Source organism: Arvicola amphibius, chromosome 12 (genome assembly GCF_903992535.2).
Source record: "Arvicola amphibius chromosome 12, mArvAmp1.2, whole genome shotgun sequence".
Lineage (NCBI taxonomy): Eukaryota > Metazoa > Chordata > Mammalia > Rodentia > Cricetidae > Arvicola > Arvicola amphibius.
In genome coordinates this window covers 23,010,218-23,033,845 of record NC_052058.2, presented here as the reverse complement: position 1 = coordinate 23,033,845, position 23,628 = coordinate 23,010,218, and the positions used below count along the sequence as shown (strand labels likewise).

The following is a 23,628-nucleotide window of genomic DNA, read 5'->3' as shown; positions in this document are numbered from 1 at the left end:
TTGATGTCCACAAAGCCCATCTTGTTTCTGCCTAATTCCTGAGAGGTCAATGCTGAGTTCCCTGAAGCAGAGCTCACATCCTCCCACAAAATGAGTAAACAGAAAGGAATGATTCAACCCTCCTGCCATGCCCCTGCTGATCTGTCGTTCCCCAGTCAAAACTGGAAGTGTAATGTATTTTCTCCTCCTTCTTTCCTGGAATCCCAAACCCTCAGAAATTAGAAAAGCCTTCCCTTCCAGTCCACAATGATCTCACCTTATAACACCTCCACTCCCTTGTGCCTTTCTTCTTTCCTTTCCCCAGGCCCTTAGACCCCTCCCCAGCCACGTCTTAGTCCTCAGGGCTTGTGGCCTGGAAGAAGAGTCACTACCTCAGCCCCTCAAAGGCGGCTCAGATCCGACCTCTGTGCTCTGGTTCTCATGCACTCTGAGCCACGTGACCACACCTGGGCAATGGGGAGCCTGAATTTTCATGTAAATATTTAATAAAGTTTCCAACCCGATAGCATGTCTCCCTGAGCTCTATCCTGCCCACACTTGCTGCCATTTAGAACCAGGACATCTGCTTTGCTTGGAACTCTAGCAGGAAGGAGATCGGTGATCAGATCGCCAAGATCGCGTCCCCCAATTTTGCTAATGCACCAAGTGTTACTCTGAGAATTCCCTGATATTTTAGATGCAAGATGCTTTCCCCTGTGAAAATGCAAATGTCTCTGAGGAAAATACGGCCAGTTGTTTAAAGTATGCTGACACTTTTGGATCTTGCTTTGGGAGCAGGGTTTGATGGTGGGAATGGGGGCAGATAAGTAAGTCTGAAAAGTAGGAAAGTATCTGATAAGGTGAGCAAGAGTTGGAGACAGAGAGTGCTAGATACAGAGAACAGAGATGAATTCTCCCTCTAGGCAATGCTCTTATGCTTCCTGAACCCTGCCTGCTTCCTCATCCTGCCTCCTCCTTTGGGATCAGTGTGGAACTCTGTCGTGGCACATTAAGTAGGCAAAGATGTGTTACTTTTGTTTCTGCTGTATTTGTTTAATGATGTAAAGATGTGTTGTTGTTTCACCTTGCCTGCCTAAGATACCTGATTGGTTTAATAAAGAGCTGAACAGTCAAAAGCTAGGTAGAGAAAGGATAGGTGGGGCTTGCAGGCAAAAAGAATAAATAGGAAGAGAAATCTAGGCTTAGAGAGAAGACAATGAGAGAAGAAGAGCGAGGAGAAAAAGAAGGACTACACCCAGGGCAAGAAGCCAGGCAACTGCTAGCCAATCAGACATAGAGAAAGTAAGAAAGTAAGAATAGCTCTGAGGAAAAGGGTAGATAAAGAGAAATAGGTTTATTTAAGCTAAAAGAGCTAGCCAGAAACACGCCTAAACAAGGCCAAGCATTCATAATTAATAGGAAGTCTCTGTGTCATGATTTGGGAGCTGGTTGGTGACCCAAAGGAAAAAGCCTGTACAGGACTCATCATGTCAGCCACAGCCGTTCCCCGCGGTCTGACTTCTGCAAGGCCACCACCTCTACGACAAGAGTGCCACACACCTGACAGCTGTCCTTGCCGCACATACAAGCAGACTCTGTTTTGACTTCTCGTAAGCCAGAACAAAGATCTCAGCCCCTTTACTGGATTTCAGAAGAAGCCTGATCACACCAAAAATTCATTTGATATGTAGTCCTGTGAACTCACAGGAATCAGCCACAGAGCCCTTTAACCACATAGATAACACCCAGAGTTTGACCTGAAAACAACCCCGACCAGCACTTGTTTATTCTATGTTTTCCTCCGAATTTCTCCTGTCAGTTTTCTTCCTTTGCACATTGCCAAGTCCTTTAGTACGCAGACAAATTTGGAAATTTTTGTTGTTAGGGTTTTGTTTTTCCCCTTTAAGGGTCTTGTCATCCTGCCTGGCCTTGTCTCAAGCTCTAAAGTGAGCTCAAATGTTCCTCTTTTCCTTAGCCCTCTTCGCGGTGGGTCAACCAGCATGCATCACCACACTGAGCTTGAGTAATTCTTTGACTTCTTTGAAGTCTGTCCCAGCAAAACTTCCTGGCAAGATATGGTAAGGACTGTGGTAAGTAGACTGCTCTCAGAGACGACGTGGGGTAAGGAGAAGAGCTCACATGTAGAGAATGCACCAGTGTTTGACCGGTACCATGTTCATGCTTCACATGTATGGAAAATTACTTCATTCATTCCTCATGGGGGGCCCTGAGGGAGGGATTATTACTAGTTCTGTTTTACATGTGAGGAAACTGAGGATACAGAAAACAGGGATGCTTGGGGAGAAGCACACTCCAAAATCTGTTCTCAAGTCCATCTCTGGTTAGGGCTCCACGGTGCTGAGCAGGGAAGGCGGTGGTCTTCAGCCTTTGTAAGTCTCCTCTCTCGTGTCCTTCTTTTCTTAACCTCTGAGCCACCTCTCCATCCCCTATATGTTTATATATTGAATCTTAGGAAATATTTAGCATTAGTAATTTATATAAGTGGTGTGTTCTGAATGTTTTTCTTTATTTAGAATTAATTCCATGTAAAATTTATTCTTACTGCTCTGTGTGTATCACGTTTATTGCTTCATGCTTCCACCAAGTGGTCCTGTCCACTCCCTCATGCTTCCACCAAGTGGTACCTGTCCACTCCCTAATGCCCTGGTTGCCTCCCAATTCTCCACTATTATAAATGCTACAGTGAACTCCTTTGGTGCATACTGTGAGGGCTGAAAGGAAGAACTAGAACTTAGAAATCTTAAAAATAAACTGGCACGTAGTTCTTATGCCTTCTACACTCAGATCCTTCCTGGAACTCTCCTCACAGACTTACCCAGTAGCAGGGCTCTTAACTGATTCAAGATCTAATCGAGTTTACAATCAAGATGAATCATCACACCCTTGAAGATGCTAGGCAGCACCATAAAATTCATTCTGCCATCCGTGTGATCCTATTTCTTTGTTTCTTTGTAGTATATCAAAAATGATCATGTATATGTTTGTTGTAAATTATTATAGACTACTTCATAAAAAATAAATAGCACAAAGAGAGCACAGTGGGAACACAACTCTACATAATGCAGAATAACGTGGTAGAATATGAATCCACTAAGGTCTTAGTAACATGATGTTTTTAATTCATCAACCAAAGGTTGTAGTAACCAAGGTTACTGCATCATTTGTCAGGCTAGCACTTAACATTTGAGAATGAACAATAGTAGTCCATGCATAGAACAAAGGAGTATGACAACGATGAAAGCCACAGGAAAGTAAGTGTCAGAAAAATAGCTGTCATCCCTGCAGAGATTAGCATCACTAACGAGAAGGCAAACACATTGCGGTGAGACAGTAGAGAAGGTGCTGGAGGGAGAGAGAGCTCCAAGTGCCTGAAGAAAAAGGACCTGAATAGAAAGAAGTTCCTGGGAACCCTGCTGGCAAAGGACTGTGTAGGAAAGTGTTATTGTAGACTGAATCACCCGCTGCGATCATGATAAAAAGACAGCCTGACTACCTCCCAGCAGAACTTCGTGCTGTCTACATGGTGCTGGCTTTGCAGGCATGCAGTTACAGGGGTCATGAAGGATTGCATTGAGTTTCCAGATAGAAGTCTGTGAAACAAGGCAATGTGTGCCATGCATGGCCAGATTCCCTGTAGACAGCCCCTAAGTAAGCAATGGGGGAATGCCGTGTAGGTGAAGCCGAATTGTACTGGAGACCTCAGGATGTTGGAGATACCAGATGTGGAACATCTGCCAGGAAAAACTGCAGGCACTGAATGGAACTGGCCAAAGAGAGAGCCCATGTGTGCTGCAGGTATCAGGACCATGGGGGTAGGGTTGCCCAAGCCCACTGAGGGTCACATTATGCCTCTGGACGCTGGGGGCATGGAGTGAGGTGGTTTAAACGAGATGTTCTTCACAGTCTGGGCACTTAAATACTTGGTCCCTAATGGATGGTTGTTTGGGAAGACTTAGGAGGTGTGACCTTGCTGGAGGAAGTATGTCACCAGGGCAGGCTTTGATATTCAAAAGAGTCATGACATATTGAGTTCCCTCTCTCTGTTTCCTGCTTGTGCTCTCAGCTATTCCTGCCTCTATGGCTGTGCTTACTGCCATGGTTTCCTGCAATGATGGTGGGGGATTCGTATTCCTCTAGAACCATATAAATAAAAAAACCTTTTATTCCGGAAGTTGTCTTGGTCATGGTGTTTTATCACAGAAAAGTAACTGAGACCTGGAGCTACAGGACCTAGCTATTTTTCATGTGTCATCATCTATTGGAAACATGTTTTTCAGGGGGTCACAGCTAAGTTTTTGCTTTGAGTCTCAAAGGAGACTTGAGACTTTTGAATAACGTCAGGACTATAGAGACTTTTGACATTAGACTAAATACACTTTGCATTATGAGGTGGCCATAAGCCTTTGGGGCTAGGGATGAGATGCTAGGACTTGACGTCATAGGCTTATGTTTGGAATGTTCAGGGCTTGCATTTGGCACAGTTTTGCAGGCGGTGGAACCTCTTAAGCAGAGGAGCCTTCCTGGCAGTATTAAATAACATGGGGTAGGCTCTTGAAGGCTATACCTGCCCCTGGTTCTGGCCATTTTTTTTTCTTGCCTACCAAGATGTGAACATACACCCTTTACCACCAGGGACTGAATCAGGCTACTGTGCTCCCCTGTTGTGATGGATAGCAACCCTCTGAAGCTGTGAGCCAAGCTAAATCTTCCCTGCTTAACTTGTTTCTGCCATTCATTTCCATCAAAGTGTACAAAAGCAGCTTCTTCACTAGCTTTGGGGCTTTCTTCTGTAGAGATGGTGACCCTAATCATGAGGACTGTTCTTACTACCTAATCACCTCCCCAAGGCTCCACTTGCTCACGCCGTGGCCTTAGGGATTACTATTTCAACATGGAGGGGGCAGCGCTAGGAGATAGCTCCGAGCTAAGAGTGCTTGCTATGCTGTCAGAGGACAGGGTTCAGTTCCCAGCGCTCATACTGAGCAGCTCATAACTGCCGAGAACCACAGCTCCAGGGGATCTGATGCCCTCTTCTGGCCTCCACGGGACTTACACATGTGGTATATACATATACAAACACATTAAAAAAAACTGAGACTTCAGCATAGATTTTTAGAGGAGGAGGCACATAAAAATTCAAATCACAGGACTAATTAAATGCTAGCATGTAAAGTAATAGTCATTGAAGGAGAGTAATTAGAAGAGATACAGTGATTAACACCTAGCTTTTATTAGCCCCATATTTATAGCTTTATCACTAATAAAATTTAGGGACAGGAAGTCTTTTATTGGCTGTTCTGTGCATTATAGGATGGTCATCAGCCTCCTTGACTTGTAAATATCTTAACTTATTAAATTCTAGTAGCATATCTGTCCTTTCCACCATGTGTGAAACCCAAAATGTCTAGGGGACATTGCTTAATGTTTTCTATGGGAATATAGGGAGGAAAAATTTCCCTCCCCCATTTGATATTGCAGTATTAAATCCACCGCCACTGCTTCTCTTTAAATTCTGTTCTAGGAAACAGAAAGGAATTCCTGGTCTAAGGTATAGAATAACATTGTCATGGTAAAAGAAAATATACAGCTATAGGCACATTCTGGGTATCACTTTGTACGTGTTTATTTTCTCTCAGCCAGCTCCATTATCCTAACAAAGTACCAAGGCAGCTCGCAGAACCATTTCTGCATACACACAGTCCAGAAACAGCTGGGACTGCTACGTCGGTTGAGCATCACAGATAAATTAGTTTGCGTTCATTTGTCAGCAGCCTTCGTGACACCAGGCTTCAGGTAGACAGTCAAGTCCCTCAACTCCATGACCAGGTGACCAAGCAGAACTTTTACATCCTGCATTTGTTTGAGAAGAAGGCGCATCTGGTGATGGAAGTGGGGGTCGGAGGAGGAGAATCTCAGGTGTTCTGCAGAAGGAGTGGGTGGCGGAGGCGGAGGACCAGGGGGCTCCGTAGGAGGAGTCTCTGAAGCAGTTGGTTTCTGAAGAGCTGGATTTAAGATGGGAGGAAGCAGCAGGATTTAAGAGACCTTAATTATTATGGGCAGGAAGCATATACAAGTGAAGTCTGGCTGGGCATGGTGGTGTGGACCTGTAATCTCAGTGCTCAGGAGGCTGAGGCCAAAGGAGCATTGCAAATGAAAGGCCAGCCTGACCTACACAGTGAACTGTAGGTCAGCCAGGAATACAAAGTAAGACCTTATCTTAAAATAATAAATAAATAAATAAATAAATAAATAAATAAATAAATAAAACCTATATAAGGATGATGTCTAACTCTGGCCCTGTCCTCACACTCAGGGTCAAACTCCTGTATGAATGTGTCTTCAAAGTGTTCTTTCTGTCACCCCCGCTAAAACTCTAGAATGAAACTCAGTATACCCCGGGGTATTCCCATCTATCCACTTAATGTTTCAAGCATGTGCTTCATTTTAGTGAAGCATGCCCCCAAATGTGCCTACTATCTTTTCTTAACGCATGAGTTTAAACTGACCATGCTCAGAATACACTGCTTAACATGTTTAAGAATGGGCCAACCCTTACATTAGTAAAAATGTCTAATGAAACTCCCCCCCCCCATGCTTTCTTTGTTTGAGGAGGGCCTTGCTTTGGAAACAACGCCTGTACTCTTCTTGCCTGACACTGATAACAAATCCTTCCCCACTCTTGTATGCTTCATCTATGCTTACTTTGGTATTGAACTCAACAAGATGTGAACCCACTGTGTTTGGCCACAGACTCAATCTTCCCTCTTTTCTGAAAGTGGCTGTGGTACCCACTGGCAGCCAGGGCTTGAGGACTCTTAGGTCTATCCTAAGGCAAATTTTAGACTGAGGTTTGACCGTCTTGACAGTCTCTGCTTGAGAAGCCTTAGTGAGGGAGCCCATCATTAGACAGCCTGTTGATTCTCTCTCAAGCCAGAATTTATCTTCTGCAAGTCGGCTCTGGGCTCAGCCTTGTCTTGTGTGTGCCATCGTTCTAGTTCTTCATCTTTGTTTCAGTCCTCTCTGAGCGGGTCCCCGAGACACCCGCTCTTCAGTATGATTATCACGAGTCCCTCCCATGTTTCACTTGGCACATTGTCAAGTTTTCTCATCAGCCTAGGCGGTTTCTTTTAGGTGTGTCAGGTCAAATACAGCCTTCTTCCTCCTCTTCTCCTTCTCCTTCTCCTTCTCCTTCTCCTTCTCCTTCTCCTTCTCCTTCTCCTTCTCCTTCTCCTTCTTCTTCTTCTTCTTCTTCTTCTTCTTCTTTTTAAAAAAACAGGGTTTCTCTGTAGCTTTGGAGCCTGTCCTGGAACTAGTTCTTATAGACCAAGCTGGCCTCAAACTCACAGAGAATCACCTGCCTCTGCCTCTCAAGTGCTAGGATTAAAGGCGTGCACCACCACTGCCCAGCTCAAATACAGTCTTCCTAATGGTAACTTCAAGAACATGATAGATACTCTTCCTAGAGGTTGTTTGTTTGAGATGAGGTATCACTGTGCCGTCCTGGCTGACTCTTTCTAGATATTGTCCGCATTCTAGGTATGATACTCCCATAGATGTTCATATTACATAGAATCCTGATTTCTATAGGGAGATACAAGAGCCAGCCAAGGTCTTGAATTGGTATATTCCATGGTCTGAGGGAGACAGTCTCTTTCTGTGCTCCTTTCTATTACCAATGACTTTGGATTATTGCCCTGTCTCTCTTGCATGCCCTCTTCATCTTCCTCCTCCAGGGTCTTGTTTCATATACACCCCACAGGCAGACATACACATTAACTCACCCTGCACCCGGATCTCCAGCTGAGAGCTCTGCTTCCAAACTTGCCTGTCCTCAGTAGCTGCCTGGCACCAGTAGGAGCCGGAGTGCTCTTCTGAAGCTTTGTTGATCTGGAGTTCTGAAGAGATGTCTTCGATACTCAGAGTCTGTCCATCCTTGTAGAAAGAGAAGAGGAGGCGGGAAGATGACCTCTGCAGGGACAGCTTTGTCTGACAGCTCAGGGTCACTGAGCCTCCTTCGTGGAGCTCATTAGAAGGTGAGGCTTTGAGAATTGGGGCTGGGAACAATTCTAGGAAAAAGACAAGCAGTGAGGAAAAGTTTAACCATCCTGTGTTTAGCAGACCCACAACTCCCTCCACCTATTATTCTTTCCTTCGGTTCCATTAGGTAAGGGTTCTTTTAGAAAGGTCACACTTGAACTTTTCAGGTTCTAACCCCTCCGCCTCCTCTTTTATTCCCTTTTTATTTCTTTCCTCCATCTCCCTTCTCTCCCTCCTCCTTCTCTCCCTCCTCCCTTCTCTCCCTCCTCCCTTCTCTCCCTCCTCCCTTCTCTCTCTCCTCCCTTCTCTCCCTCCTCCCTTCTCTCCCTCCTCCCTTCTCTCCCTCCTCCCTTTTTTTTCTAATTCCCTACCTTCTAGGCAGGACTAGAAAAGACCTATAAATGAGCAAATCTACAACAGCCTAGGTTCTGGATCTGTGAGTACCAGAAAGCCTATGCTTTGGATGGTTCTGGTCTCCCTACTCCTTATCTACCACAGCAACACTCCTGCCAGCTCTCACCTTGGACTGTGATAGCCACAGGGGAGGCCGTCTCTCGGCCCCCAGGACCAGGGCTTCTGAAGATGCCACTGCAATGGTAGAGTCCACTGTCTGACATTTGTACCACATCGATAGAGAATTCTCTTTTAGGTCCAGGAGGACCCAGGGCTGAGCCCTCTCGGTAGAAGATGACCTGAGTCAGGGGCCAGTCTTGCCAGGCACGACAGTGCAGAACCAGTGGGTCTCCTTCAAATATGGCTGTAGCTGGACTTTGGAGGATCAGCCAGTCTGTAGCCCAGAGCAAGAGCGGAGTGTCATCCACATCCCTCGGGAGGTCCGAAGTAATTCCCCTAACAGATCCCCTAAACTTTCCAGGGCACGTTCAACTCTGACTGGCCCACCTTAATGCTCTCTGTGCCCTTGAACTTAACTTATAATGGCAAAGCCTTTTTTATTCTCTGCCCTCCCCGTCTAGTCCCAAGTATGCTGGTGACTTGGGCACAGCTTTTGCTTAGAGATTGGACTTAGAGTTATGGATGGCTCACCACAATTCCTCACCCTGTCCAGTGCCTTCACGATTGCCCCAATGTTGAGGAAGAACAACTCTAAGGGATAGGACTGAGGACATTCTGTCTCCTGGAAGCGGAGGATGGATGGGAAACTAAGTACTTCCACCTATGTCAGGCTCCTGGAGGGTCATTTCCTGACTGGGCCGGCTATCGGGAGTAGTTTGAGACATTGCTCAGACCTTCTTGGGACCTCACCATAGGAAACGATGAGATGGAAGGGTTTGCTGAACTTGTAGCCCTTGATCTGGAAGTCAGTGTCACCGGAATGGATCACATCCTCCTCTTCCTCATCAGTGTGGCAGCTGCTAAGGTCAGTGCTGACAGGTCCTTCACATTTCAGAGTCTCTGAACTGGCAGCTGAGGAGGGATGGCCCAGGGAGAACCAGAAAGTGATGTTGCAACTTAGAGAGAGCCTAGGAATGGCCCTCCACAAGGACTCCTCTTCTGACCCAGGGAATGAACCGTCTGGTCAGAAGAGAAAGGTATCCAAACCCCTCTAAGAGACTCCTTCGGCCAGATGGCCGTGATCTTGGCTCACTGGTGTTCAGGCCTCCCAGTAAAAGGACTGTGGTTTAAGGAAGTGGGGGGCCGAAGGGATGAAGGACCAGTGAACTCACCAGCATGACATCCAGCTGTTGGCTGAGGAAACCAACAGACAATGACAGTCATGACCCCATAGCAGGTAGTAGAAGGAAAGATGCACGTCAGAGTATAGCATCCGCCGGATGCTTAACGTGTGTCACATACTGCTGTCACTTGCATACTCTGTTTAATCCCCAAGAGCCTCTCAGGTAGTGACCCCGCCATCCTTGGATCATTTTTGCTGTTGTTGATGTTTTATGCATTGTGCGGCACAGGCTGACCATGAACCTGCAACTGTACTCCCGCCTCAGCCTCTTAAGTACTAGATTATAGGTGTAAACTACAATGCCTGGCTTTCCATCCCATAAACTTTAGAGAAGCAGGCCTACAAAATCAAGTTTAAAGGAGTGTAAAGAAAGACTTGGGGTGGGGGTTCACTGGGGAGATAGCTCAGCTGGAAAAATTGCTTAACTTGTATCTAGGAGGATCAAACACAGCCTTGTAACCCCCAGTGCTGGGAGTTAAAGACAGGAGATGCCCAGTGGTTGCTGGCTAGCCTGCCAGCTAGCCTGGGCCACTAGGTGATGACTAGGCCAATGAAAGACCTTGCCAATAAATAAATAAATAAATAAATAAATAAATAAATAAATAGAAGAAAACACCTCTGGAATGACGTTTGAGGTTGTTCCCTGAGCTACACTAACACATGTACATATATGCATGTACACCCACACACATACAAACATGCATCCCACACATACACGCATGTACATTTAAAAAGGAATGGGGGGGAGAAGGGAAGAAGGAAGGCAGGTAGGCAAGCCTGGTGGGAGAATATCTGTCTAGCCTGCATGAGGCACTGGGTTTGATTCCCAGCAACAGCACCACCCCAAGAGTCAAGAATGGAGCAAGAATGTCAGGTTTAAGTTCAAAAGGAACTTTTGTTTGTCTTACTTCAGTGCCCAAACATAGCTTATTTCAGTCCTTTGACCTTTCTTGGGGACATCCCGCCCCCATTCTCCTTTTCCCAAAACTCACTTGGCTCTTTAGCCTTGGAATATGTTGTCTACACACGTTTTCTACATATGCCCCTCTTCCCTCCTTGCTTCCCCTTTCAACTCTTCATTTTTCTTTTTTTCTCTTTTTCTTTCTCTTGGTTTTCCACGACAGTGTTTCTCTGTGTAGCCTTGGATGTTCTGGAACCTGCTATGTAGACCAGGCTGGCCTTAAAATCAGAGATCTGCCTGCCTCTGCTTCTAGAGTGTGACACCATCACCCAGCCAAACTTTCGTTTTTTTTTTTTTTTTTTCAATTCTCTCTTACCTAGATGTTCTCTGTCCTTGAAGTTCCCCCGGCAATGGCAAAGCTTTCTCCATCCTACTCTCTCCAGCTAAGTATTTATACTTAGGCTGTACTGGTAACCTTGGAACATTTCTTTGTCTCCAGAGTGAATCTTAGAGAGTCCTCCCCACATCAATCTCCCTCTTAGGGTGATGATTAACCCGGGGTAGATAAGTGTCATTTCTCCCAGCTCTGACTGCTCCTGTCCCCTTAGCCCCTCTCTTCCTCTCCCAGCCCCATACTCATGTGTGCTTCTTTGCCCACTCCACTCTCTCCTGCCCCAGGCACCTTTGTTCTCCTCCGCTCCCAGTGGACTTCCTCATCAAGTCTACTTCCTAGTTCTCGGCGGTTCAGTACCCAGTGTTTCCTTTGCGCCTCTCAGCCCTCTTCTCTATTATGCTACCTTTTTTCAGTTCCTTCACTGTCATAAGACTACACTCAGCCTCCTCTTGTTTCTCTAAAACAAAAGAAAACTTCAGGGCTAAAGAGTTGGGTCAGCTGTTACAAATACTTGTTGCTCCTGCAGAGGACCCAAGCTCAATTCTTGGCATCCACATGGTGGCACACAACCATCCACAACTACAGTTTCAGGGGATCCGACATCTTTTTCTGACCTCTGCAGGCATCAGGCGGTACACGTGGTACATATACACATGCAGGCGAAACACTACTTTGTTCTAGTGATAGTTTTTCAAAGTGATACAGAACTAGTAAGTAGAAAGGGGGCTTGAAATTAGAGTATGTCATTCCAAGTTCGTAGTTCTTGCTACAAAACCAAAATCCCCGAGCCTCTCACAAATAGCTCTCAGTTTGGTGGAAGACCAAACACGTGAAGGGATCGTTGCAGTATGTGGATGCAAGCAATAAGAACAAAATGTCTCAGGCAGACACTGGGGCAGAAAGGGGGTCCCCCAAGGTTTCTTGGGGAAGATGCTACCAAGGTGGGGTAATTAAGGATACCAAGAAGTTTAGAAAGGGAAGGGACTTGGGGAGCCTTGGCAGAGTTCATTTCAGATGGAGCTAAAAGTACGCGCAGAGCCTGGGAGCAGATAGGAACCTGGGCTCTGAATAGAAATGTGGGTTGGTTGAGCCTTGGTCAGAGTAGCAGTAGGAAGGCTCTGGGGGTGGTGGAAGAAGGGGCTGAAGAGGTTTAGTAAATGCCAGGTTTGGGACTTCGTGTGCCATGACAAACGCTTGAATTTTAGAAGTCACTCTGGGTGCAGAGGGAAAATTTGTTCCAAAGAGACAAGGCTGAGGCACGATTAGTAAGGAAGTCATTGCTCAACTTCAGTCACAGATGACCGAGGCTTGTCCCAAGGAAGTATTGGTAGTTGTTCAGGGAAGGAACTGGTTGTGAAAGCAATTTAGGAGGTGAAATTTGCCAAAGTCGAGCCTTCAGAGGACGTTAAGAGTTCAGAATGCCTCTTGGGTTTCTAGCCGAGGTCCCAGGGGAGTCCCAGTGCAAGGGACTGAGATCAGATAAAGAAAAAGATGATATTAAAAATATGAGGGTCTGGAGGACAAATGAATTCATCTCTGGTCATGCTGTGTTGGTACCTGTGACATGCACAGGTCCAAATGTCTTGTGTAAGGTTTAATACTCGAACACAAAAGTCAAAAGTATGCTTAGAGCTGGGAGCGTGCCCTGGGGCTCTAAAATAGACAACTGCCACAGCAAAGCCATGCAGATACATCTCTGCAGTCTCACTAGGAGACTGTGCAAGAAAGAATGGGGGGAGGGGAAGGTCAAAGGGTGGAGAACTCTGAGTTCACTGGAGGGAAAGGTATCTACTGACAGACCACAAGACACCCAAGCAGTGTACAGGGAAAAATGGACAGGAGTCAGGAAAATAGAGGCTACAAGAGAGACTAAGCCATCAAAGAAATCCATCCGGGTAAAATCTGAAAAGCATGCAACAGCCTCATCAGTGCAGAGGTCCCGGACTCGGTGGAAGTCACGCAGAAAGCACTGAAGGGTGGGTGAGACATGAGGGAGAGACAGCAAGCCCACGCAACGCTTCCAAGGAAGTTGTACTAGAAAAACAAGAGATAAGATTTGCGGCTGGCAAAGGATTCATAGGCAGAAGGGACTTTCAGGATGGAAAATATCTGAATTTTTCTATTTAAAAAGAGAGCCATTCTGTCCCGCACACCAGACTTGTCTTCTATCTGTCCTTGTCCCACCTAAACAGGGCTTCTTTGAAAAGCCAAAGTCAGTCCATTTTCTAACCTTTGAGGTTTTTTTCCCCCTCAACATTAGGCCTATCTCATTTCCACACCAACATTCAAACATTACTTACCTGGGAACATCTGGGTTGCCAGGAGCACTGCAGGACAGACATAAAGAGCCCATGCCCCCAGGACACAGCTCAGCTTCATGGTGATGGTGTTTGTATCTCCCACAACCCCAACATACTGATTTTCTTCTACATGAAACCTCTCAAATTAGAAAAGAGGAAATAAATGTAACTGTCTTGTCTCCACACACCTGGGGCCTAGTCTGAGATTGGTTCTTCTTACTCAGGTTGGGCCAGGTTGGTTCTGACGTCATCTTCATTCTCCCGGTTGTAGATGAAATGCTAGGGCTCTCAACTGTTAAAAAAAATTTTCTTTTCTTGTTGAGCTCAGGGGCCTTTCGAAATGTGTTATTGATTGATTGATGATCAACTGGCCTCCATATCACATCTGGAAAAGGTCCACATGACAGCTCGCTGGAGACAGGAGGTGGAAAATTAATGGAAGAAAACCACTGGGCCATGAGAGATGTGATGTGGAAGTGTCCTGCTCCAAGCTTTGCTTATGTCCAGGAATTAAAGAATGGCAGGAGAGAGAGGAGGATTGATTGATAAGGGCAGGGGACAGATAAGTCTCTTCTGGGCTCAGCACATTTAAAACCCAATAAAATTGTACCCAAATTTCTCCTGATCCGTGTCTTCGCTTTGTTTCTACAGCATAATGTAGGCTGTTTAGTCTCCGGGGAAATCTGAGTACAAGGAAGAGTTATTACCCTGGGAAAGAGCATAAAGAAAAAGAAAATCCGTTCCCAGAGGCCCCAGTGGCAAGCCTAGCACTTGGGTTCCCTGGCAAAGCTCAAAGCACTGATTCCGAGGAACCTGAAGACAAGAAGTACCCAGCCCTTGATCAATGGGATGAGATCAGGCAACGTGAGCCATGCGGAGAGCACGGCATCTCTCTTTATCTCCATGTGGACTTACGGGAATCACTGCCCTTGATGTCAACTGTCTGCTCAGTTGCAGGACCACAGTGACCACATTCCTCTACCCTCACTTGACACACTACTCACACCCAGGTCCAGATAGGTTTGAAAGTGGGGTGTGCCATCAGAAATATGGGATTTGAAGGTAGAGGGTGGGACTGGTGGCCGGTCAGATAAAACAGATTACAGTAGAACAGATCAGGGAAGGCCAGTTAGCAACGCGGGCATGGGTGAGTACATACAGCTTTTCCCCTTCTAGTAGAAGCAGTTAGAGTAAATTTTCCATTATGTAATAAGTATGTTTTTTTTTTTTTTTTTTGCAGATGGCCCTAGGGAATGCAGAGCTGGTCGAATATGGGCGTGGGGGAAGGCAGTGAGGCAGTAAGTTTTGCAGCAGATGTGGTGGATTTAACAGCCTCAGAAGAGGAAGAACAATCTAGCCAGCTCTATGAGAAGTCAAACAAAGAAACCATGTTTAGATGGACTTTCACTAAGACTGCATACCAGATCTTCTCATGAGACAGGACAAAATGGATTTTGAAAAACTATGATAATCTTTCCCTTCCCTTACAACCCCTTGTACTTGGGTTCCCTTACAACCCATGCCATCTGCACTGGTCTTGACAGAACCTCATCTCAACGCCGAAAGCAAGAAGGCCTCTGAAGATCATATTCTTTACACTTGATTATCCACTTAGCCATGGAGAGGTTCACACAGTTGAAGCTCTATCAATGTACTATTCTGAATAAATGTGGAACACCCATGTCAAAGAAACTCAAAGAAGCAAGATTAGTTGTCCTAGGAAAGAAATAGTTCATGGAGTTAGTTCTGCTCTCCAGATCACCTCAGACTACCCACAAGGACATGGGACAAACCCAACCCATGGCCAATTAGTACTTTGTGGCCTTCCTGGGTTGTTCTTGGCTTGTCACCAGTGGGCCCATTTATCTATTTTAACAAGATTCTTTGTTTGCTTTTATTATGTATGTGTGTATACCTGCTTGTCTATATGGGCACCAAGTGCAAAAATTACTAACCAATAAAAGCAACACATATACAGAAGGACTTCCCATACCAGGTGCCTTGGAAGGCCAGAAATGAGCATTAAATCTTCTGGAACCAGAGTTGCAAGGGGTTGTGAACAGGCTATGTGGGTGCTGGAAATTGTACTCTTGTGTTCTTCAAGAGCAAGTGCTCTTAACTGCTCAGTCATTTCTCCTGCCAATTTACTTTAGTGTGTGTACATACATGTTTGCATACACCAGGAGCATGACACAGGGGAACAACTTGTGGGAGTTGCCTCTTTCCTTCTACCACATCCTGCAGTTTTAACTCAGGTTGTCAGACTTGGCAACAGGTCCTTTACCCACTGAACCATTTCATCAGCCCAGGAATCTATAGCTGCTTTAAATGTGAATTGTTTATAAATTGGATGTACTATAAATGCTTTTCAATATGTGACTGGCCTCTTCATGTTATGTCCTCCTTTTTATTTGGGGGAGTATATGGAGGGGTATACATGCTCATGTATTAGGGGGTGCTAGTGCGTATCAACCTTGGCTGTCATTCCTCAGGAGCCAACTACCTTGCTTTTTGAGACAGGGTCTCTCTCTAGGACCTGGGGCTTACCAATTAAGTTGGGCTGTCTGGCCAGAGAGTCCACCACCTGACTCCACCTCCTCAGCATGTGCCACCATGCCCAGTCTTTTATGTGGGTACTGGAGGTCAAGCTCAGGTCATTATACTTGTGGGACGGGTTCTCACACACTGAACTAGCACCCTGGCCCCACATTGTGTGTTTTGAGACCACTTTATTTAGCTATGAAGACATATATCCAATTCACATATTTAAACAGTAGACTTTGATGAATTTGGGTAAAGTATGCACATGTGAAGCTGTTGTCAGAATAAAATCAACAAAGGGGTGGCTCCTGAAATGTTTTTAATGTCCTTCTGTGGACACTTTCCGCCTACCTTTTTTGAAAAAAAAAAAAAACACTAATTGATTTAATGTCACTATGACCTTTGGCACATTTTCTGTAATCATATATAAATTGAATTATATCGCACATCCTTTTTGTCTGGGGTTCTCTCACTCAGTATAACTGCTTTCAGATACATTTTTTGTTGCATCTGTCAATAGCTCTTTTCATTTGGCATATGGCTATACCACACTCTGCTCGTCCACTGACATACTGGTTAACCAGTGGATGGTTTCTATTTAAGGCTGTGCTAAGCAAAGCTATTATGTGTCCAGGTACATGTTATTACATGGACACAAGCTTTCATTTATGTTGAGCACCTAAGAGTGGACTGATTGGATCCATACAGGTATGTTTTTAGGTATTTATATACTTTAACTTTTTAATTTTTATTTTACTTTGTTCATTTATTTCTGCTTTTTTGAGACAGGATCTCTCTATATGGCCCTAGTTGTCCTGGAATTCACTGTGTAGAACTAGCTGGGCTCAAACTCACAGAAACCAGTCTGATTCTTCCCCCCAAGTGTTGTTTTTTTTTCTTTTTGTTTGTTTGTTTGTTTTAAATCTTTTATGTGTGTTGGTGTTTTGCCTGCCTGTCTGGCTGTGCACCTACAGAAACCAGAAGGAGGAGTTAGAGATAGTTGTGAGCCACCGTGTGGTTGCTGAGAATCAAATCCACATCCTCTGGAATAGCATCTGTTCTCTTACCTGCAGGGTCATTCCTCTAGTCCCCTCCCCCTTTTACTTTTAACAGTTTGACACAGGGTCTTATGCTGTAGATCACACTGGCTTGGGACTCACTCTCTAGCCCAGGCTGACTTTAAATTTACAACAACTCTCCTGCCTCAGCCTCTTAGGATGCTATACAGGCACGAACCACCACATCTTGGCTTTATTTTTAAACTTAAAGGAGAATACTAAACATTTTTTCCAGATTATTTCCGTCAGAGCGCTCCATGAAAAATAAAACTAATGTAAGCAAGTGAGGAATGTATTCTAGATTTTGGCCCACGTGCTTATAAAAAACAGCAACTCCTGCCTGCTTTCTGCAAGCTGGAGAACTAGGAAAGCTTGCTGTATACTTCAAGTCCAAAGACCTGGCTGTCAGGGAAGTTCTGTGGTTTCTCAAGATGAATCTAAAGAAGAAGTGAGAAGCAAGAGCGCTGATATCCGTGGGTGGGAAAAGATAGACAGCCCAGCTCAAACAGAGAAACCAGGTGCCCCTTCCTATGCCTCCTGCTCTTTCCAGGTCCCGAATGGAATGGGTGTGGGCCACCCGCAGTGGGTGAGGGCAGATCCTCTTTCCTCAAACTACTGACTAAATGTTAATGTTAATTTCTTCCATGAATTCCTTCATAGACACGGCCAGAAATATTGTCCTATCTGCTTGCTGGGCCTCCTTTCGCCCAGGCATGTTGACACATAAAACTAGCCCTCCCAGTGGCTGATGCCTGCACAGTGCCACCAGCAGTACAGGAAAGCTCCAGTTATTAGGGAGGGTTTGTTAATACCCTGAATTACCCCCATACGGTGTAAAACAACACTTTCACAGGCTAAGCTTTGCTCTGACAGACTATCTTATAAGCAAACAGAGGAGTAGGGTGACTCTATACCTTGTGGGGCATGTAAATGACACCATCATTCCAACACCACCCACGAGGCACAAAATGATAAGCCCTAAATAGAAAAAGTGATACCCTATAAATTTACCAAAAATAAATTGGTACTGAAGGAACATGGAATATGAAGATCATATCAAGAGAGCCAGGTCCAAGAACGTATTAGACACATCAAACTGAGGAAAGGGTACTACACTCCTTCATCTGGGGCCCATAAAAGAGGACACACTGAACTCTGCAGTGCCGATGGCACATACCTAGTGTGTGTGTCAAAGGACTGATGACCAGAGAACTCCTGACTGTCCCTGGAGTTTCTGCTCAGCATAATCCTGCTGGCGGCACAGACTGCTTGTATTGTCATCCATCCGTTTGGCTTCTCATCCATCTGAACGGCTGTCTCTCTATCTGCCTGTTCCTTCCTCTGACCCAGTCCTGCTCTTTGCTTTTAGGGCTTCTATGGTCCTACACCTTGTTCTGGGCTCTCTGTCCTTACACCCTGACTCTACAGCAGTAGTAGGCCTGGTGTTTCCAGCAGGCCCACAGCCTTTTTCCTGAAGAGGCTCTACATCCCGATCAATTTCCCAGCTTCAGCCTCTCCGGCTGCTTTGACGTTTCTTGAACTCTGAAGAATTCTCTTAACTCTTTGTAGCCATCCTGTGACCTACAAATGGACAACAGACAGACTTAGTTGATACTTAGGAAGTGCATGCAATGGTTAATCTGCATTGTCAACTCAACTGAATTTGCAGCCACCATCTGCGTTAGAAAAAACAAGTGGTCACTGATGTCCTTCACCCTGGGAAGACAACAGGACCAAAGACAGAAGTTTGAGGAAAGCTAGCCCAAATCTGCAGGATCACACCAGAGATCATCTCTGTATTTGGACTCAAAAGTTATTTTGATGGTGGAAAGACAACTGACTTCAGAGTGATCTATGACTCTGTGGATTATGTAGAGAAGAATGAGCCTAAACACAGACCTGCAAGACCTGACCTTTATGAGAAGAAAAAGACCTCCAGAAAATAGCAAAAGGAACTCGAGAAGATAATGAGGGAGATCAGACTGCAAAGGCCTAAGGTCGGAGCCAGCAAAAAATAAAAGAAGCAGAGCTTCTGAAGTGACCTGACGTGATGTTCAGAGGATCCTGCCCACTCTTCTGTATTCCGCAGGTACCTGCACACCCGTGTACATACACCCACACATAGAGCTGCACATATATACATAATTGAAAATAAAATAAATCTTTTGTGGTGGTTTTAAAAAATGGCCCCCAAAGGGAGTGGCGCTATTAGGAGGTGTGGTTTTGTTGGAGTGGGTGTGGCCTCCTTGGAGGAAGTGGGTCGCTGTGGGGAAAGAGTTTGAGTTCTATACTCAAGACACCGCCCAATGTGACAGACACTTCCTGTTGCCTGCAGGATGTAGGACTCTCAGCTACTTCTCCAACACCATGTCTGCCTGCATGCCGCTATGATCATGATAACTGATTGAACGGCTGACCTAATTGTAAGGGAGCCACCCCAATTAAATGTTGTCCTTTATAAGAGTTGCCATGGTCACGGCGTCTCTTCACAGCTATAGAAACCCTAACTAACATACCTTTTAAATTTTTTCTCCCTGGGTGGGTGGTGGCAGCTCACTGGTGGCCCACGCCTTTAATCCTAGCACTCGAGAGGCAGAGGTAGATGGATCTCTGTGAGTTCTAGGCAAGTCTGGTCTAAAGATTGAGTTCCAGGACAGCCACAACTGTTTCCCAGAGAAATCTTACCTTGAAAAATAAAACAAAATCAACACTTTTTTTTCTCAAGTGAGAAATGATTGTGAGTGAGAAAGTTTAAGAAGTTGATGTCTAGGGGCTGGAGAGATGGCTCAGCAGTTAAGAGCACTGGCTGCTCTTCTGGAGGACCTGGGTTCAATTCCCAGCACCCACATGGCCAGTCACAACTGTCTGTAACTCCAGTTCCAGGGGATCCGACGCCTTCACACAGACGCACATGCAGCCAAAACACCAATGCACATAAAATAAAAATAAATTTAAAAAAGTTGAGGTCTAGATGACCTAGCTTAATTTCTACCGTTTTAAGAATTTCCCCTCCGAGCACACAGCTGGCTGGATCAAAAAGGCCACCAGAGTAAGCACAGAGTCCCCTCATCTTCGTCATAATCCCCTCTCCATGCTAAGTATGCAGTCTCTGGTGCCATGACAACTGACAGTTACGTAGAAATCACCGGAAAGAACCACAAAAGGAGAGAGAAGAGGTGGACCCCAAATTCTCAGAGGAAGTCCACCCAGTCGCAGAAAAGGTCTGAATATTTCTCTCTTTTATGAACCTACCCTTTGGCCCTCACTTCTCCCAGCTATCTCTAGAAACTCCTGCTTCAAAGGGTTGAGGTTTGCCAAGCTCTGTTCACTTCTCCTATTCTTGACCAAGAATGAAAGTGTCCCTCACTGCTCAGTGTTTGCTCTTCTTAAACAGCATCACCCTCTAAAGTGGAAAGAGACACAGTTTGGGGACAGAAAAAACACAACAAACCAACGAAACTAGTAGCAAATTGTGCTCTAGATTCTTCAAATTGGAAAGGAGAGGTCTTGAAGGGAGTGGTGCATACACCTTTAGTCCCAGTACCCAGAAGGAGGGTTTCTATGAGTCCTAGGACAGCCAGGACTACATAAAGATCCTGTCTTGGAAAAGAAAAAGAAGGAAGGGAAAAAGGAAGGAAGGAAGGAAAGAAGGAAGGAAGGGAGGAAGGAAGGAAGGAAGAAAGGAAGAAAGAAAGAAAGGAAAGAAAGAAATTTAAAGTTTTTTGATTACAGACAAATTTTAAATATGTGTCTTTTTTTGGCAGGTTAGCATTTTGTTAGATAAAAACAGGAAGGAGGGTGTCTGCCCACCCTGTCCTCTGGCTCAGCACGCAGCTCCCCATCCTCAAAAAAGAGCAAGAGTCTAACGCTGAGATATGGCAGAGGGCTGGGACAGACAGCTGAGGGGAAAGTTGGGTGTGATGGTATATACCTACAACCCCAGAACTTGGGAAGTGGAGGTAGGAAGGTCAGTTCAAGGCCAGCCTCAGCTAAGTGAGACCCTGTCTCAAACACAAGCTGGGTGTGTGTTGGGGGCTTCTTCTAGAAATAGCTACAAAACAGAAATCTCAGCTACAAATTCCAGGAGGGGGCTTATACCTGGCTCTTGCCCTAAATAGAAGGCCTTCCTCCCTCTACTGAAACCCAGAAAGATCAGTGATGTCTCTTTTGTGGTCCAGGTAGGCAGAAAGAAAGGTAACTTCCAGTCTGTGTGGGCCTCAGCGTTCATCAAATCCAGGCATTAGGAAGGCCCTGGCAAACCACTCCACCTGTTGCCTGAGGTTGGCCAAACGCTGCCTTGTCTCTGGGTCTTTGAGCAGCAAGGATTTGAAATCCTGGAGCTTGGCAGTCTTCCGCTTCACCTCCAAGTCAATGTCGACTCCTTCATCCATGAAATCAATGACCTTACAGAAGACATCCTCGCGGAACTGCCGAGAAGTCAATGCTGGGGCGCCGAGTCTCAGGCCCCAGGGAGTAATGGCACTCTGGTCTCCAGGACAGGTGTTCTTGTTGGCAGTGATGGATACAAGCTCCAACACTCACTCAGCTGGAGCTCCATCCAGGCCCTTGAGTCGCAGGTCAACAGGTGCCACCAGACACCAGTGAGTAGCGTCACTTTAGCAGGGCATCAGCCATGGCCTGAGCGTTCCTCAGCACCTGTAAGGAGTACTCCCGGAACATGGGGGTGCGGGTCTGCTTGAGGGCCACAGCTACTGCAGCAATGGCATGGTTGGGGGGCCCCAGAGGGCCCCCTTGTAAGGATGGGAACACAGCAAAGTTGATTCGTTCCTCAAAAGTGTAAGAGATCTCTTGGCCAGTCTTGGGGTCTACAGTCCGCACTCCCTTCCGGTAAAAGATGAGCCCTGACCTGGCCCCTCGAGGAGTCTTGTGAGTGGTGGTGGTTTCGATGTCTGCATACTTGAAAGGTGAAGGGATGGCCTTGGCAGCCACGAGGCCACTGATGTGGGCCCTGTCCGCCAGCAGCTGTGCCTTGACCTCATGGCAAACCTGGGCAAGTAGAGAGACGTGCCTCAGCATGGGGAAGCCGTCCTTCCCAGTGGGAAGTGCTTGCTCTCCAGCCCCTCCAAATATGTGTCATTTTGCCTTAGTCTTTTATATCAGTTGCTTGTCCTGTTGTTAGATAAAAGGTTTATTAGGAATCGGAGTTTGGGGAACCAGAGTTTCTAATCCATCCCAGCAGGGAAGTAGTGGGGAGCAGGAGCATCTGTAGTCGGGAAGCAGAGAAAGATGACAGTCCTTGCTCAGCTAGCTTTCCCCATTTTGCTAAATTCTGGACCTCAGGCCCTGATGATGCTGTCCACATCAGGTGGATCTTCCTATCTCATTTAAACTAACCAGACAGTCCTTCATGAGCATGCCCAGAGGCTTGTCTCCTAGGTGACTCTAGCTCCCACCAGGCTGCCAATCAGCGTGAACTGCCACAGTCTCTTCACAATGACGGATGACTGCAGATCTGTTCAGCAAAGCAGCTCTTTGACTGGTTATTCTGCCTGGTAAGTCACAGAGACAGGCAGGCTCTGGCTGGGGCGCGACACGAACGTTTGTCTTTCCGTTCTTTGTAGCTTTGCTCGAGAGTGTCAGCATAGAATCCAGCCATTAATTCTCAGTCACTACTAATCGGCTCATTTAACGTGTTAATTGAGATAATTGTTGAAACAAAATATGGAGCAGAAATGCAATAGACGAGAAGATGTGGGGTACAAGCGGGCGCCTGGTGTGGCGGCTCACATGTGAGAGCCAAAGTTACACTTTAAGCTTTAATTACTATGCCTTAGAGAGCCATGAAACAAAAATGCCTCTGATCTGAAAGCCCATTGCCCAGGGATAGTCAGTTCCTGAAAGGCTGGAAGCTGTTGTTTATGCGCATTAACAAACCACGTGTTTTCTACTCCTCTAAACAAGTTTGTTTGACCCATCTGCACTGGATGTGCTTGATCGGTCACACGTGGGCAAGAGATTTACAGGCAGGAAAAAAAAAATCAGGATGTATGCTTGTCCTTATTGGATGTAAGCTGGAGGTACATCAGGATGTATGCTTGCCCAGTTGGATTTGATGAGAAATGTAATTAATTATGTGTTTTCCTTCTTAAGCAGCTGCAAATCATGGCTTGGGGCCAGTTCCTAGCAACTTGGCTATAGACCTGGCCAGAGCCCATCCTCCTGGCCAGTATGTAATTAAAACTTGTTTCAAACTTGACTTTAAACTGTGCCTGTGGTCTTACTCTCAGTTGGTGGGATTAACAAACACCTGTAATCCAGCACTTTGGAGACTAAGGCAAGAGTATGACCCTGAACTCTAGGTCAGCCTGAAGCTGGTTGCTAGAGATGGACGCAATTGCAGGGCTGCCTTGCAGCAGGCATCTCATGAGACCATCCCAACTGGGAGGAACCAACAGGGCTTACCAAGACAACCACAATGTGTTGTCGCTGCACTGTGACGGCGTCTCAACCTTGCAAAGTCTCAGGTTCCCATCATTTCACTGGACACTATGACAATCCGAAAACCTCAGATAAGAACAGAAGAGGGGAGAAAATGCTATTCTCAGAAAAGTTCTAACCTACTCTTGTGTATCCAATATCCCCATACATACCTTAACTCATGAATAAGGTCTTCCTTCCATTAAAATTATACATAAAACAAGTTATCCAAAGCCCCAGCAATGAGAGTCTTTGAGAAACAT

At 45.8% G+C, this 23,628-nt stretch overlaps 1 protein-coding gene and 2 pseudogenes across 7 annotated transcripts; 1 reads left to right on the top strand and 2 right to left on the bottom strand.

Moving 5' to 3' along the window:
• Positions 1 to 5,757: 5,757 nt before the first annotated feature.
• Positions 5,758 to 13,419, bottom strand: Fcrla (Fc receptor like A). 7 transcript variants are annotated; one of them, XM_038349806.1, is made up of 6 exons: positions 13,329 to 13,407; positions 9,723 to 9,737; positions 9,301 to 9,462; positions 8,558 to 8,824; positions 7,763 to 8,066; positions 5,758 to 6,022 (listed from the first exon to the last, which is right to left on the bottom strand). In XM_038349806.1, exons 1-6 carry the CDS (start codon positions 13,405 to 13,407, stop codon positions 5,758 to 5,760), a joined length of 1,092 nt encoding a protein of 363 aa, XP_038205734.1. The 7 variants fall into 7 exon arrangements, with proteins under 7 accessions (XP_038205734.1, XP_038205732.1, XP_038205733.1 ...); XM_038349804.1 differs by lacking the exon at positions 9,723 to 9,737 and having other exon boundaries at positions 13,329 to 13,419; XM_038349805.1 differs by lacking the exon at positions 9,723 to 9,737 and having other exon boundaries at positions 5,758 to 6,002; positions 7,782 to 8,066; positions 13,329 to 13,419.
• Positions 13,420 to 14,471: 1,052 nt separating this feature from the next.
• On the top strand, positions 14,472 to 18,945 carry LOC119827069 (annotated as a pseudogene).
• Positions 18,946 to 21,144: 2,199 nt separating this feature from the next.
• On the bottom strand, positions 21,145 to 21,964 carry LOC119827068 (annotated as a pseudogene).
• Positions 21,965 to 23,628: the final 1,664 nt, after the last annotated feature.